The sequence below is a fragment of the Meriones unguiculatus genome, chromosome 7 (genome assembly GCF_030254825.1).
Source record: "Meriones unguiculatus strain TT.TT164.6M chromosome 7, Bangor_MerUng_6.1, whole genome shotgun sequence".
Classification (NCBI taxonomy): Eukaryota; Metazoa; Chordata; class Mammalia; order Rodentia; family Muridae; genus Meriones; species Meriones unguiculatus.
The window spans coordinates 60,697,711-60,714,940 of record NC_083355.1 but is presented as its reverse complement, the minus strand read 5'-3'; the positions used below and the strand labels follow the sequence as shown (position 1 = coordinate 60,714,940).

Sequence of the window (17,230 nt, the reverse complement as noted above, 5' to 3'; positions counted from 1 at the left end):
ATTCAATGTGTCTCAGAGATTTTGCTGTATTATCTTTTTTTTAACTTTTTGTTGATTTTTTGTGAATTTTACATCATGCATCCCAGTCCCACTCATCTCCCTGTTTCTTCGTACTTGCCCTCCACCCTTGCAGCCTCCCCGAAAGAAGAAAAAATTTTGTTGTAGAATCTGTAATATGTCAGTATACCCTGTTGTCCACGCTTCTTCATTTGCAAATGTTCATTGCAGTGAGTTATTGGTCTGGTTCAAGGCCTCTGGCTTCTGCTACATTATCAATACTGGGTCCTCATCAGGACTCTTCTTCGATATCCTGTTGTTGCCATGTGTCATGGAGATCCTGGAACTTTGGATCTGTAGGACCAGACACTTCACGTGCTCCAGTAGTTTATAGTTGTTGGAGTGAGCCAACTCAAAGTCCTGGATCTGGGCCAGGGTGGTAGGTGAGCTGGTTAGCCCAGCAGTTCTCCCGCACGCACACCACCAGGGCTTACTCTCCAGCATTGCCTCAGCCAGCACATCGAATGGTACAGCCAGCAAGGGGCAGAGCCAGCTCTTCAACTCTCATGCTCTCGGAGCTGTCTTATCTATACCCATGCTAACAGGTCCAGCTCTGTGGTGCTGCCCAGGGGAGGTGCAGGGCACATTCTCCTGAGTGCTGCAGCAAGCAAGGGACTGGGCCAACTCTCCCACTGTCATGACCCAGGGCCAGCTCTCCTACCTGCTTCAGGGAGTGAGGAATGGTAGGGGTGGCAGGGCCAACTCATGATGCCCAGGCGAGGTGTGGGGGTAGCTCTGCACAGCCCTCAGACATCAAGATGGCCCCTTGTGGCAACTTAGGCCAGGGTGTTCGCCTGGCCGTTGGTGGTAACAAATACTCTACATACGCCTTCATGCCCCTAATCTCCCACCCCTCCCGCTTAGCCCACTGCTTCAGGGCCAGGAGCCCAGACATGGCCCTGAGCATCAGCATGACCCAGGGCCTTAGGGGGCACCACCGGCTACTCACACCAGGCTGTTCCTCGCTACTTTTGAGTCTCCAGTCCCACCTCGCTTCATTGTGTACACATCCTTCTGCTTCGCTTTCTCTTCCATCTCTCCACCACTCACTTGCTCATCTTAGTGGCGCTAGCCTGGGGGTCATCTCTGGTGTGGCCCAGGCAGGGGTGATGTCCAGGTGCTGTTTGTGTTTTCATTTTTATTTAGTTCCAGGAAATTGTTTCTTTCTTGATTTCTTCCCATTCATCTTTCAATGTTTCTTCTTATTATTGAATTTCTTAATGCTGTTGTTTGTCATTTTAATCGGCCTTATGTTTGTGTCTTTTGATGCATCACTCAGGTGATACATCATTCTCCTTATGTTCTTTCTTTAATTTCATTGAGCTGTTTCTGTCTTCTTTAAACTCCTTAAGTTCTTTGATGAACTTTGTGATTGTTCTTTTAAATCTTGTGTTGGGTTTCATCTAGGTAATTCTCATTGGCAAACATTTCTACTGAACTGGGAGGTTTTGGAGAGAAGATGCTGGATTGATCGTTTTGTTGTTAGTATTTTGTGATATATTGGGCTAGACTCTGGAGAGGGATGTGGAAGATCTGGCTGTATAGAGAGGTTGGATGCAGTAGAAGAGATACCTGTGGGTCCTTATTTCATTTCATTGGCTATTTGTACAAGGAAATGGTTGCATCATACAGTAGTTTGTTTTTTTTTAATTTTTTGAGAAAACTCTGGAATTTTTAATGGTGTACTAATTTACATGACACAGAACTTTCTCACCAACATTTTTCTTTTGTCTTTTTTATACTAAAGTGAGGTGTTATTTCATGGTGAGTTTTCGTCTACTATTTGGTACTGGATATTGAACCTAGTATCTAAAAAGTACATTCTCTTTCAAGAGCTCTACTTTACATCTCCCTGTTGTTTTTATTGGCATTTGTCTGTTGAGTCATGATGTTTAGCTTGTTTCTGTATACGAATTGGCCTTTTGTTCTTTTGATGAATGGTCTATTCAAATGTTTTCCCTATTGATTTTCTCTTACTATTGAGCTATTTAAATTTTCATAGGAGTTATATTTAGAAGTTTTCTACTTAATGCATGGAAATAACAGTTGATAAAAAATAAAATAACAGTACAGTAAAAATGCAATAAAAATTAATTCCACGGGTTGAGGCAGTAGCTTACTGGGTAAAGGACTTAGTTGAGGACTGGAGTTCCATTTAGTACCTACATAGAATTTGGGTTCTCAGGACCACACCTGTGATCCCACAGCTGGGAAAGGAGAGGCAGGAGGATTCCTGGGCTTCCGTGGCCAGCCAGTCGTGCCAAATCAAAGTCAGGTTAGAAGGTGATTGAAGAAGACAACCCAACTTTGACCTTTGGCCTCCAGACACATGCACATGCACCCCCACAGGTACACACATATGTAATGCCCGGACCTTTATTACATTTACACCATGAACACAAATTAAAAAGGCTGGGCTGTGATGATGATCGACTCAGTAATACCATCTCAAGGTGTTGAGGAGGAGAATTACATATTCTAAGACACTCTGGACTACTTAGTGAGACCCTGTTTCAAATCGTGGTTTTTAAAGAGCTGAGGAGGTAGCATGGCGGTAGAGTACTTGCTTAGCATATGCAAGGGCTTGGGTTCAGTCCTATTATAACAAAAGAAGTGTTGAATGAAAGCTAAGAATAGGGGCTGAAGATCTGCCTCAACAGTTAGGAGCACATACTGCTCTTATATAGGACCAGAGTCAGATCCCAAGCACCCACATCAAGTAGCTAACAGCTGCCTAAACCTCAGGCTAAAGGAGGATCCAATGGATCCAAACTCCAGGCAGCCTGCACTCACGTGCACATAGACATACATTTATGCACATAAATTTAAAAAAAGACTGAGAAATGGGGCTGGTGAGGTGGCTTAGCAGTTACAAGCACTGGCCATTCTGGAGAACCTGAGCTCAATACCGGCACTCCTATCAGATGGCTCCAAACTTTTGTAGCTCCAGCTCTATGAAATTAGTACCATTATCTGGCTTCCTTGGGCACCCATACACACAGACAGCACACAAACCTACAGATATACACATAAACATATAAATAAAATATATACACACACACATACTTTTAAGGGGTGGGATAGAGAGATGCCTCAATGGCTAAAAATGTTCGTTGCTCTTCCAGAAGACCCAAGTTTGATTCTCACTATAATCTGTAGCTCCAGTTCCTGAGTTCCAGGGTACCCAGCACTTTCTGACTTCCTGGGCTACTAGGAATGAATATAGCGCACATACAGTCATGCAGGCAAAATACTTCAGTAAATGAAATAAGTATTCCTTTCCAAAGACTGTGAATGCTGCCATGCTTGTAATACTATCTACGCAGGAGGCCCACATGGGCAAGCCAACTGAGCCCAGGAGTTTAAGGGTAGTGTAGCAACACTGCATCTCAAAGAAAACAAAACAAAAAAGCATTTTCCAGATAAATGAAATTATTATATATAATTTTTGTCATACTCTTTATTTAATATGAGTTTATGTAACTTTTGGTACTTTGTGTATGTGTTAATTTAAAGCACTCAAATAGTATATTTAAATATGTTATGTATACATACATATCTTGAGTACTCCTTACGTGAAATGCTTTGTTTACCAGAAAGATTTTTAAATTTCAGTTTTTTTCCCTGTCTTGAAAATAAGCATCCCTAACCCAAAAATTTGAAATTCTCTAAACCCCAAACTTTTTAAGTTTAAAGACAGAGTCTCTATAGCTTAGGCTGGACTCATACTTACTTTGTAGCTGAGGATGACCCTACACTGCCGGTCGTCCTCTTTCTCCAACCCCAGTGTGTGTGTGTGTGTGTGTGTGTGTGTGTGTGTGTGTGTGTGTGGATGGGGGATATTACTGGCCCCGGCAGCTCATGGTTACCTAACTCCATGGATGTGGCTCAGGGATCCCTCCGTCCCAGGCAGCACTCTACCATCTGAGTGATATCTGCAACCACACTGACTTTTGGAGTGCACCGTCAAATTTTTGGATTTTGAACCTTTTCAGATACAGGTTGCTCAGTCAGCATAGAGAGGGAGATCTGGAAAGGCTCTTGAGGTAGTGGGATTATAATAATTATTTAAATCCTTTACCTCTGGACATAAATATTGTGTTTATACATGTTGGTTGACCTTTATGAATTGAAATAGTATAAAATGATTTATTAATGACAACAAATTATGTAATTTTGGTTCTCTACATGAGGATTATAAATGATTAATAGGTAAATATACTTAAAAAGCCTTCATGGTACAAATTAAAATAACAGTGTATAGGTTAGATGCTGTGTTTAGATGTTTTATTGATGTTAAATTTTCAGTAGTAAATTTTTATATCACTTAAGCGTGTAATTAAAAATTTAGGGAATATAATAAATTTAATGTATTTTAAACTCATTTACTTGTTCTTTCATCTCTTGCCTACAGATTCTAATAGCTACTATCACTCACCTTTTGCCAAGTACAGAAGCTTCATCATATGAAATGGACAAGAGGGTAATTTTAAACTTTTGACATTTAATACGTATTTGTCTAGAATATTTAAAATTTAAGATTTTTAAAAGAACAAATAGTTATATGGTAATCATCTATATTCAAAATAAAGTATAGTGAACTATAACTTCTCAATACTTAGGAATAAAAATGTTCCTTATATGGGTAGTTTATCCAAGTTACCCTATGACCTGGATTCACTTATCATTCAGCATGATTTACTCCATCTTTCTTGAGCCAGCAGCAGATTTCTTTGTAGTTTTCAAATGCCTGTTGTTGTTATTCTAGTATCTTGAGATTGTCTGGTTTGCCTCTCTGTAGAGTTAACATGAGAGTATTACCCAGATTCACAGATTTTTCTCTACTGTTTTGCATTCTTATATCTTTCATTTTCTTCCGTCAAAATTTTCTTTGAAACTTATATTACACTTAGACAAGCCCTTACTGAATTATCTCATTATTTTATCTAGAAACCATTAATACTGTTAAGCAATGCATAGTACAGAGTGGCATTTCTCATGGATGACAGCCAGATCACTTTAGAGTGAGATCCTTAGCCACAGGCTTGCAAAAATATAAGTAAACTCTATAAGCAAAGAATTCTAGATTTCTGAAAGAATTTACTGTTATTGGTACATATTACAATGTAATTTTAAAGATTTGCATTGAGATGAAAAGGAGCTGGAGATATAGCTAACTTATATAGCACTTGCACAGTATGCATGAAATCCTGTGTTTGATCCTCAGCACTGCCAGAAAAACAAACAAAAAAAAAAAAAGGAAAGATCATTTGTGTGGTGATTTAAAAATAAAAAATCCTCTGCCACTACGCACTTCATAGGAATTATTACAACATAAAAAAAAAAAACAAAAGTAAATGAAAACTTTTATCACCAGTTGTCAGAAACATGATTTAAGTTAAATGGCACACATTCATATAGTTGTGACTACGTATGAAACTGAAGAAAGGAAGGAACCTGGCCTTAGCAGATAGATCCCAAAACCTTTACTCTTTGTTCAGAACTTTGATTTCTGTTCTAAGTTGGAATGTTAATTTTAGGGGGTTATTTGGGTTTGTTTATTGTGATGCTGAGGGTGGAACTCAGAGCCTGCTGTATTGGTAAGCAAGCTCCTAGGGGCCATAATTTCAGGTTATAGGGATGTTCAAGACCAGTAGGAGAGCTCTTCATTAAATAACTCAATTTATTTCTCCCTTTAGTCTATTCTTGCTTTATTTCTCTGCACTGTCACATATACAAACTACATACTACACTGTATGCATAAAACTTCATTATGTTCTTCCTACAATCAAGCAGTTCTTCTTGATAGCTGTAGTATAGCTATCAACATTTAGGTGGTAACATTGGTTTGTTAATTGTAATGTAACCTATAAATCTTAACTAGATTTCACTAGCTAGCTCAGCAATGTCCTATATAAAAAAAGAAAGACTCATACGTTGTATCCTGTTTGTAAATATACTGTTATGGTTTAAACTTTTTTATGGACTGGTTTTTCTGCAATTGTTGGTTTACTAAAACAGTTATTGTCTCCGATCTGCGGTATGGTGACATAGCTCCTCCAACAAGGCTGTACCCTTAAGATTTCTCAACAGTTCCACCATTTGGGTACAAGGTATCCATATAAGCCTTTGGGGGCCATTCTCATTCAAACCACCATAGATATTTTCTATCTTATACAGAAGGTTTTGGTTTTGTGAGGGTTCATTGGTTGGTATAGTAGTAAACCCTGACTTGGAGAGTTTATCTTTAAAGATGAAAATATCGTCATTGATGTCTGATTGCTATTTTCTTAGCACTAATTATTACCTAGCATCAATTACGATTTTTAAATCTATTATGTAAGATAATTCTATTTTAGAGTAAAAGTACTATGTTTATGGTATCTATTATTTTTAAAGTTACTGAAAGATTTTATTTAATGAGTAAATGCTTCCTGGCAGGATACTCAATGAGGTGTTACAAATTAAGAAAGGAAAATAGAGGGAGTTGAGGAGGTGGCTCAGATCATAAAGTGCTTGACATGCAAGCATGAAGACGCCAATTCAGATTACCAGCACCACTTAAAAAGCCAGGCCTGGGGTCTCACAGCTCAGGAGTTCAATCGTGCCCTTCCCAGAAACTCTCCCAGACCAAGACTCGTTGAAAAAGCAAGAGGTTTATTAACCATTGTACAACGGGGTCACCCCTGCCGGTCAGCAAAGAGTGGCACCGGGAGACAAAGGCCTTTAGGTTTTTAAAAGAAAATTTGTGGGGAATTTGAAGTTGCAGTTTTGGCAATTTAGGATTGGATGAGAAAGTTATAAAGTAAGATAATTGGTTAGTCTTAGGTGCTCAAGCTTGGCCAGTCCTGCCAAGTGTGGATGCAGCTGCAATTGAAGGTGGGGGTGGTTAGCTCATCCTTGAAGATTAGGGGCTACAGACTTTTGGCTGGAGGTCAAAAGCTACTCAGAAGAAGTCTAGGTTCGTTGCTAAGAAACGCTATCTCAAGGACAAGGGTCTGGTCGTTCTTTTGCTGAGTGAAGGTCATTGCTTGCTTGCCCTTTTTTTATATCTGTCCTCACAGATAGAGTCACATTCCTTCACTCTCTGGAAAGGTACTAAGAGGCTTTAGCTTAACCTGGACCTAAAACTCAAAACTATAGGCTTTAGAAGACATATAGGTTACAAAGTTAGTCTAACCCTTTCATTTCTTCCTTCTCCTTGTAACTGCTTCAATCATGAAGCAGCTGCAGAGTGAGAATTTTATCTTAAGAAAAAAAAATTTTTTTTGACTCAACATTTCAGCCTGTAGAATGGGACAATGGGCCAATGATCCGTCTTCTGGAATTTCTTCATGCTGATGATTGGATCGTTGATATCTCAGTTTGAAAGAGGCTGAAATGCTGGTCAAAAGTTGGGGAGAGTACATGGGTAAAGATTACTAGGAGCCAGTCAAAGGCTGGTCAATGAGGCAGTCCTTAACAGTCTCTGGTTAGTTGATCCAATTGAAGAGACAGGGAGCAGTCATGTCAGCTTCCAACAAGTCCAGATTTTAGTTTGCAGCCCAGAGTCAACCAGGTGAAAATCTGCTGAGACAAATTCAGACTAGAGACAGAAGTTAAGATTTGTCTGTTAAATGGAAAAAGTGAGGAATCCCAAAAGCAGGGAAAAACTCTTCTGGGATCCATTTGAGCTATGCCAGATCTAGGTCTCATGACCTTTTGATTTTTATAAACTCATATGAATTTTTGGTACACAAAAGAAAAAATATATATATATATTAAAAAACTCAGAAAAGTAACATATCAGCAAATCTAATACAACAACATTTTGAGAGTAACAGGTAAAACTATATCCAACAGAATTGGTACCAGTCAGCTGTTTGTTTTATATCTTTTATAAACAACTTAAGTGTGTCCATGTGGCAGACTTTTCGGAGTTAAAGGCATCTGAGCAGCAGAACTCAGCCTCTTGGCTATTTTCCAAAGTCCAGTCTCTCACAGACTGACCTTGGTGGTCTTACAGCGGACTGCTCTGACCCTGAGAAACTCCGTGCAACCATAGTAACCATATAGCAGGCTCTGTGCAACCTTGAGTAAGCCCTCTTATATTTTGGCTAAGTAAAATTGCCTGCGTGAGAAACTGTTTGTACTTTTTTTTTTTTTTACTTAAGTGTTAACCTGACGTCTATTAAATTGACACTTTGATCAGTATGTAGACCAACATTTTTTAGATTTTTATAACCTAGATCCTCAGACCCTATATAAACTTTATATATATTTTTTATTTAACTATTATTATAAGACATTGGCAACTGATGTAAAGCCTGTGAGCAGGGCAAACCTGTTTTTTTTTTTCTTTTACACAAAAGATATAGTACCCAGTAGTTTTAACTAACTAATGAACTGTCCAATGAGCTGATAGTGAACCTAACTGTCTGCTCTTTAGCTGCCAAGTTACTGTTAACTAAGCCTAGCCTTTCAGCCTAGCTGTCAATGTGATCAGAGACCTGAGAAGGATAAATTATGAGCTAAGTAAATGTACCAATCAAAATGACAGAGATGACTAGTTAGTCCATCACCTAGGCAGTGTCCCTGGCTCCTATGGTCTCCTGGCTTTCTGAGCAGAGGCAGTCCAGCCATCAGGCATAGAGGATGAGAAACTGCTGCTGTGGAAAGAGGAACAGGAGAGATTGACCTCACCTTGCCTCTCACAATGTGAGACAATGGCTCCTCAGGTGTCCCCGGCATTGTTCGTAGTTTAGGCTGGGCCCTAACAGTGGGCCAGTTGGGGCAGTATTGCCCAGTGATTAGCATACCACAATCCAGAGTTGCAGTCATCTGTCATTCAAATGTTCTCGGAGACCTTGGGGAGCTACTGCCAGGATTTTGGGACTTCTGCCACAATAAACTTACATATGTTAAAATGCCATATTCATCAGATCTCTGATAAGCTTGAGGGCCAGCGTATCTGAGTTACTCTTTGTTTTTATCGTCTGTTTTAAACTGTGTCCTATAAAACAGAATGCTATTTAATCTAGTTTTAGCATATTTTTGACATGTATATTTTAGAACTATATATTTTAAGACAAATAGGCAAACTTTATAGTTACCCATCCTAGGCTTAACCTTAAAAAAAAACCCTATACAAAGACAGTAGGTAGAGCTCAACATCTTAACCAACTGCAGTCGTTAGCGTAGCTTTAAGTCTGCTCTTTCTGAACTAAAATTAAAGTAAACCTTTTAATCAGATACAGTTTATAGAGGGGCTAGTAAATCTTGCTGATCCTACCACTTTGTATTAAAATTGAACAGTAAAAAGCTTTGCACTTAACACTAATTAGAGGACTGAACATAACTGAGAGACCTAAACAAAATGGTGGTAAACTCATGGCTCCACCCACTTTATCTCCGGACCAGCATGGCGGCTGGCCACGTGTAACTGAACTCAGCTGGAAGCCCTAAACAAATATGACAGCGAAACTACAGCTTCACATGCTCTCAATCCCTGAACCATCATGGCGGCTAGCCATGTGTTAGCACAGGCTGCGACTGGCAATACCAAACATAGCCATACCAAACCTATCAGCCAGAATTCTTTCCCCTTAAAAGAGCATAAAAAAACATTTTGCAATGAAGAATCACCAGCCTTTTAAATGAATTATAACATATTTAAATATAGTTTTTTCTAAATTATATTAACTCTCTGGCTTTTTATACTACATCCACTAACCTTCTGCAACATCCTATATGCCTTCAGGTTTTTAGCTTTCTTTTTCTGGTTTAACCGACATTTTTGCTTTAGACAAGCTAATTTTTTAATATCTCTTGCTCACTCTCTCTTTCTTTTCAGACAACAGGAAAACTCTCATTAATTTTTTTTTTTAATTTTCCCAAGGGTTGGGAAACTGTTTTAAGTTCATTGTTAGACTGCCCAAGAGTTATTGCTTAAAAAAAAATCTGATAAACTGTAGATGTTTTATTCTCTTAAACATCTAAACAATTTTTAAAACTCGTCCTTGCAATATCAAAGCAAAGTATCTTCTTTAGGAGTGAATTTATAAAGCATAACTATAATTTTAAAAGTCGAAACCAGATTTTAAGACCAAAATTTATCAGTGAAAACAACCCAATCTTCAGAACCAATATCAACTTAGAATAAGACTTTCTTCTTATCCTAAAAGGAAATAAAATCATTTTGACTCAGAGATTTTGCAACCTTTGTTCTTTTCCTGAGCCACACCATGTGGCAATTTACATTGTTGTTATTTAAACATATGCATTTATAGACCCTACAAACACATAATCACATATACGTGTTTTAAACAAGAATTTGAATTTAATCTTAAAACATACCCAATTATTTTTTATCATATCAACCATTTAAGACCAGTTGAAAACAATCCTATAATGACCATATATTTAAACAGACAGACAAAACTTTTTTTAATTTATACTCAGCTGTAATTCTAAACATTACAGCAAGTGCAGTTTTTTTTCTAAATTACTGTTTGATCTGTAAATTGCAAGCCCCCTAGGTGGGAGGAGGGAAGAGAGGAGCAAGAGGGCGTGGTGAGCTCCTGCCACTCACTTCCCTGCTGAGCTGGCATGAAGGCAAGGGAGAGGAGTTTTTCCTCACTCTTGGCAGCCAGAGCAGCTCCTGTCGCGGAGCAGCTATAGTGCCAATTCCCGCCTAGCTATGTCTAAGGACTTCCACCTAGCAAGCCCATGAGCCTTGCCGGCACCCTTGGCTTCCTTGTGAGCTCTACTGTAGCTTACCTCCCCCGAAGGTCCTGAACCTGCTTCCTGGCTGGGCCTCTCCCCTCCCCCCTGCTCTTTGGCTGTCCATTGCAACAAGGGGCCACATCAAGCCCATGCCCTGCTGGGTGTGCATTGCTATTCCACAGACGCTCAAGTGCCTGAGCACCGCCTGCCCAAGCTCCAGCCCCAGCTCCACATGTCTCCCCAGCCACCGGAAAGCATTCCTTCCTTGGCTCCCTCGGGAGGGAGAGCACACTGCTTGGTGCCCTGCCATGCAGCCATGTGCACTCCCGGGCCGAGAACTAGTTCTAATTTTAACTATCCTCTGTCCGAATTTTCATCAGTCCAAGTCTACAAAGAAACAGACACAGAAAAATACATACATACATGAGAAACACAGGATTTAAATTGCTGGGAGAGCAGAATCTCTCTGCTCCTCCCTGTTCACAGAAAGGGGCAAGCTGAGTGTCCTACAGGATGTCCCATGGACTTGGCATTAATGACATGTCTGTCTGACTTAATGAAACCGTTCCAGGCGAGTGGCCTCAAACCACTGATGAAAACTCTCTGGAAAGGTATTAAGAGGCTTTAGCTTAAACTGGACCTAAAACTCAAGTTACAAAGTTAGTCTAACCCTTTCAACACCAGTATCTCAGTGCTGGGGAAGCAGAAACAGGAGGGTGCTTGGGGCTTGCTATCTAGCCAGTCTATCTGAATCAGTGAGTACTAGGTGCAGGGAGCGATCCTGTCTCAAATAATAAGATGGAGAGCAGCTGAGAAAGACACCAAACAAGGCATATGCACATACATACATACACACAGAAAAGTTGGAAATATGAGATTGCTCAGTGGGTAAAAGTACTGGTTACCAAGGCTAATGACCTAAGTGAAATCTACATGGTGAGTGGAGAAAACTGAAAACAAGTTTTCCTCAGACCTCCACAAGCTTCGTAGCACATACACTCCCACATACACACACAAAAATAATAAATGTGTAGAAGAAAACAGAAAATGGGCATGATTTAAAATATCAACTAAAACTTTATATCTTTGTATAGCTGCTTGAATGCAGCTGTTTTGTCCCCCCTCCTTTATTTATTTATTTATTTATTTATTTATTTATTGTCTAATGCTTGGGGTACTAAGCTCAACATGCTCTTTTTCTGGGAAATACTCTCAACCTCAATGTGTATTACCTTTATAATTAATGAATTGTGTATCAGTGTTAATGTTCATAGTTGAAGTTAAGATTTATGGTTCCTATAATAAATTCTAGAAACCCAAGAATAAGAAAGGATTTATTCGTTATTAATAATCATCAGTGGAGATCTGGAGATAAGGCTCAATTGGTAAACATGCTTGCTTAGCATTGACAAAGTCCTGGATTCAATCCTCAGTACTGCATAAGCCTGCCATGTTGGCAGAGGTTTGTAGTCTCAGCACTTGGGAAGTGAAAGTAGGAAGATCAAGAGTTCAAGGTCATTTCTGGATAATGTGTTATTTTTCTTTTGTCTTTAGTAAGGTCCTCGATAAACACAACTTCAGGAAATAGTATGAAACAGCTAGTCACACTGTGTGCAGTCAGGGAGCAAAGAGGGATGAATGCTGACACCCTGCTTGCTTCCATTTTTTTTAATTCAGTTTTGCATCTCAGTACATTCAGGTAGTATTCATCTGTCTCATCTCTTCAACTTTCCTGTGTGTGTATATGTATGGGTGTTTACATGCATGTGCACATGTGTATATGTGTATATGGAGGCCAAAGTTCCATGTTTGGTGTCTTCCTCAGTTGCTCTCCACCCTTCTGTTTTGAGACAGAATCTCAAAATCTAATTTAGAAACTCTAGTGGACATGCAGCATGCATTTGTCTCCTATGTGATTCTAGATCCTATCAAGCTGATAGTATTTATTAGACCGTCTTTGCTGTTACATTCCTTGCCTACATGAGAGCCTTTCTTAAAAAAAAGGGCTGGGTGAAGCCCTTCTCTTATAATTTACATTGGTAAACATGTTATTGTTATTTGTTACAGTTGGTTGTATCATTATTACTTTGCCTTCTGGACTGGATCATGGCCTTACCTTTAAAGACACTACTCCAACCAGTCCATGCTACAGGAGCAGAAAGTGATAAGACAGAAAAATCTGTCCTCAACTGCATTTATAAGGTAAATCTTTTGTTTCTTTGATTGGTTTTGGTTTTGGGCTCTGGAGACAGGGTTTCTCTGTGTAGCCTTGGCTGTCCTGGACTTACTTTGTAGACCAGGCTGGCCTTGAACTCACAGAGGTCTGCCTGCCTAAGGTAAATCTTGCTTGCTTTATTATTTATTTCATAACTAAGTATTTTTAAAACTTCAGAAATAACATTCAGTATTTGATAACATTTCTGAGTATAACATTTACATTGTCTAAAACTAGATATCTTCTAAAATAAATAGACTTTGTTTATAGAACCTACAAGTAATTTACAAATACTTCTTACAAGACACTTTGTTCCATTACAGAAGTTTGAAAGAGGTTAGATCTTGTTGAATATGAGAACCATTGGTTACATTTCACTTATCTTTTTAAGAGTTATTAAACATTGCCTTCATTGAAGAGCTAAGTTTTTGTCAAGCTTTTATGTTACCCGTAACTTTGGTTTTTTGTTTTTTTATATTTTCTTTTTCCTTAGGTGTTACATGGGTGTGTATATGGAGCACAATGTTTTAGCAATCCAAAGTACTTTCCACTAAGCCTTTCTGATTTGGCATCTGTAGATTATGATCCTTTTATGCATTTGGAAAGTCTGAAAGAGCCAGAGCCTCTACACTCTCCTGATTCAGAACGGTCTTCTAAACTCCAGCCTGTAACAGAAGGTAATATATGTTTCCCTCAAGAGAATATTATTGCTTGGGTTCTAGCGAGGTATGCCTTGGGGCCACGTGTGAGAATAGGTCTCTGGCTCTAGTTGTTTACCTAACCTTGTGTTAACCTATCAAAAGTTAAAGTCTAACAGACTTGGTAGTAACTCTGAGTACTTGCTGAGTGACTTTCTAGTTCCTCATTTATAAAATGCAGATAATAATACTAGTCCCAACATGGATTGTTTTGCACAGTTTTTAGTACTTAGTAGGTTCAGCATTCATCAACTTTTTTTTTTTTACAATTTTGATTTGATTGTGTACGTGTATATACACAGAGACAACTTACGAAAGTCAGCGCTCTCTTTCATGTGGGTTCCAGGAATAACTCAAATTGCAATGCTTGGCAGCAAAGCCTTTACCCCCTGAGACATGTCACTATTCTCTTCTGAAACTACTCTTTTTTTTTCCAATTTTTTTTCTTTATTAATTATACTTTATTCACTTTGTATCCCCCCTGTGGCTCCCTCTCTCCTCCCATCCCAATCCCTCCCTTCCTCCACCCTCTGCATGCATGCCCCTCCCCAAGTCCACTGATAGGGGAGGTCTTCTTTTCCTTCCTTCTGATCCTAGTCAATTAGATCTCATCAGGAGTGGCTGCATTGTCTTCCTCTGTGGCCTGGTAAGGCTGCTTCCCCCTCAGGGGGAGGTAATCAAAGAGCAGGCCAATCAGTTCATGTCAGAGACAGTCCCTGTTCCTATTAAAATGGAACCCACTTGGATACTGAACTACCATGGGCTACATCTGTGCAGGGATCTTAGGTTATCTCCATGCATAGTCCTTGGTTGGAGTATCAGTCTCAGGAAAGACCCCTGTGCTCAGATTTTTTGGTTCTGTTGCTCTCCTTGTGGAGTTCCTGTCCTCTCCAGATCTTACTGTTTCCCACATCTTTCCTAAGATTCCCTGCACTCTGCCCAAAGGTTGCCTATAAGTCTCAGTATCTGTTTTGATAGTCTGCAGGGCAGAGCCTTTCAGAGGTCCTCTGTTTTAGCAATCCATAATCTTAATTTCATAACTAAGTATTTTTAAAACTTCAGAAATAACATTCAGTATTTGATAACATTTCTGAGTATAACATTTACATTGTCTAAAACTAGATATCAGGCTCCTGACTTGTTCCCTCTTTTCTCCTTCTTCTGATGTCCATCCTCTTTGCCTTTCTGGATAGGAATTGAACATTTTAGCAAGAGTCCTCCCTCTTGATTAGTTTCTTTAGGTATATAGATTTTAGTAAATTTATCCTATATTATAGGTCTATATGAGTGAATATATACCATGTGCGTCTTTCTGCTTCTGGGATAGCTCACTCAGGATGATCTTTCCAGATCCCACCATTTACCTGCAAATTTCATGATTTTCTTGTTTTTTTTTATTGCTGAATAATATTCCATTGTGTAGATGTACCACAGTTTCTGTATCCATTCCTCAGTTGAGGGGCATCTGGGCTGTTTCCAGCTTCTGGCTATTACAAATAAGGCTGCTACAAACATGGTTGAGCAAATGTCCTTATTGTGTACTTGAGCCTCTTTTGGGTATATGCCTAGGAGTGGTATAGCTGGATCTTGAGGAAGTGCTATTCCTAGTTGCCTGAGGAAGCACCAGATTGATTTCCAGAGTGGTTGTACAAGTTTACATTCCCACCGGCAGTGGAAGAGGGTTCCCCTTTTTCCACAACCTCTCCAGCATGTGTTGTCACTTGAGTTTTTGATCTTAGCCATTCTGATGAGTGTAAGGTGAAATCTTAGGGACATTTTGATTTGCATTTCCCTTATGACTAAGGATATTGAACATTTTCTTTAAGTGTTTCTCTGCCATTCTATTTTCCTCTATTGAGAATTCTCTGTTTAGCTCTGTACCCCATTTTTTAATTGGATTACTTGGTTTGTTACTTTTTAATTTCTTGAGTTCTTTATATATTCTGGATATTAGCCCTCTGTCAGATATAGGTTTGGTGAAGATTCTTTCCCAATCTGTAGGCTGTCATTTTGTTCTGACGACAGTGTCCTTTGCTTTACAGAAACTTTTCAGTTTCATGAGGTCCCATTTATTGATTGTTGCTCTTAGAGCCTGTGCTGTTGGTGTTCTGTTCAGGAAGTTGTCTCCTGCGCCAATGAGTTCAAGGCTCTTCCCCACTTTTTCTTCTAAGCGGTTTAGTGTGTCTGGTTTTATATTAAGGTCTTTGATCCACTTGGACTTTAGTTTTGTGCAGGGTGATAAGTATGGATCTCTGAATTTTTCTGCATGTAGACATCCAGTTAGACCAGCACCATTTGTTGAAGATGGTGTCTTTTTTCCATTGAATGGTTTTGGCATCTTTGTCAAAAATCAGGTGTCCACGCTTGACTATTTAAAAAAGGAAAGAAGGAAAAAGAAAATGTGATGTTTCTTTTTTTTTTTTTTTACAGCTGAGGCATTTCTTTTTTTTTTTTTTTTCTCAATGCAGTTTATTCAGGAACCTTGAACAATCTTCTGACCCTGGGGAAAGCCAGCCCACAGCTTAAATAGCCTCTGGGTAGCCAACCCCAGCATGCCACGTGGGCAATGCAGATAGGTCCACATACACGGAAGAAAGCCAGATCCTCAGCCTTAGCCACATATGGAGTTGTTTGTGACAGAGAGCACTCACCATCAGGAAGGTGGAAGGCGGAAACCAGCTCTATCTTTAAGGCGCGGCATTACGCAGCTCTCTACAGTTCCCCCTTTTTGTTTTAGACACATCAGGCAAGAGTAGAGGTCTGATCTCTGATGATGTTTCTTAAAGTAGATAAACTAAAGGATAAGGTATAATGGTTTTTTTAAGGATGAACTGAGTTGAACTTACTTATAATCTGAGAAGGAAACAAGTGAGTAGGATATTATTTATTGAAGTCCCTGAAGGAAGATTCTGGGACTCATTAATGCTAGGAATAGCCCTTCATTTGAGACTAGAAAGGAAAGGCAAATGAAAGTGAATTAAAGGAATTGATAGAAGTCATGAAGAGACCAAAGAAAAATACACTACAAAAAACTTCTGGTTGTACCAATCATCATTTAGTAAGATGAGTCTAATAGAAATTCAAAGGACCCATGAAGATCTGAGTATTGGTTTGTGGTTTACATCTGGAACCCAAGTTTGGTAAAGAGCTGCTGCCAGGAGTAGCTGATAAATAGCTAGAAAATAGAGTGTTCTTTAATAGGTCGAAAGTAAACGTGGTTGCATAGAAGACAGTTAAGCCATTGTTCACAGGTGAGCTCATTCTAGGATATGGACACTCTAGTTCCAATCAACAGCTATGGATGGACTATCTTCTACGATTGCCAGTGTTTCCAAGGCTCTCCATGTGAGTAATCGGCAGCCATGCTTGAGAACTGCTCAGAGTTGGTATACCATGCCATTGGCGTTTTAAGGAATAGAATTTCTTCAAAGAAATTTTGCAAGGAATCCTAATTTGTAAAACTTTTTAAAATTCTTTTTATTTAATTTTATTTACATGTTTATTTATTATAATTTATTCACTTTGTGTTTCCTCCCAGTCCCACCCACAATCCCTC

At 39.2% G+C, this 17,230-nt stretch overlaps 1 protein-coding gene across 8 annotated transcripts in view; it reads left to right on the top strand.

Annotated features, from left to right (window-relative positions):
- Nucleotides 1–17,230, top strand: part of Ralgapa1 (Ral GTPase activating protein catalytic subunit alpha 1) — a 245,380-nt gene that overhangs the window by 141,197 nt on the left and 86,953 nt on the right. For all 8 annotated transcript variants that reach the window (XM_060387516.1, XM_060387510.1, XM_060387514.1 and 5 more), the window contains 3 exons: nucleotides 4,472–4,540; nucleotides 12,829–12,963; nucleotides 13,470–13,653. In XM_060387516.1, the coding sequence (XP_060243499.1) occupies nucleotides 4,472–4,540; nucleotides 12,829–12,963; nucleotides 13,470–13,653 (388 nt within the window). The remainder of the gene's footprint in view (nucleotides 1–4,471; nucleotides 4,541–12,828; nucleotides 12,964–13,469; nucleotides 13,654–17,230) is intronic.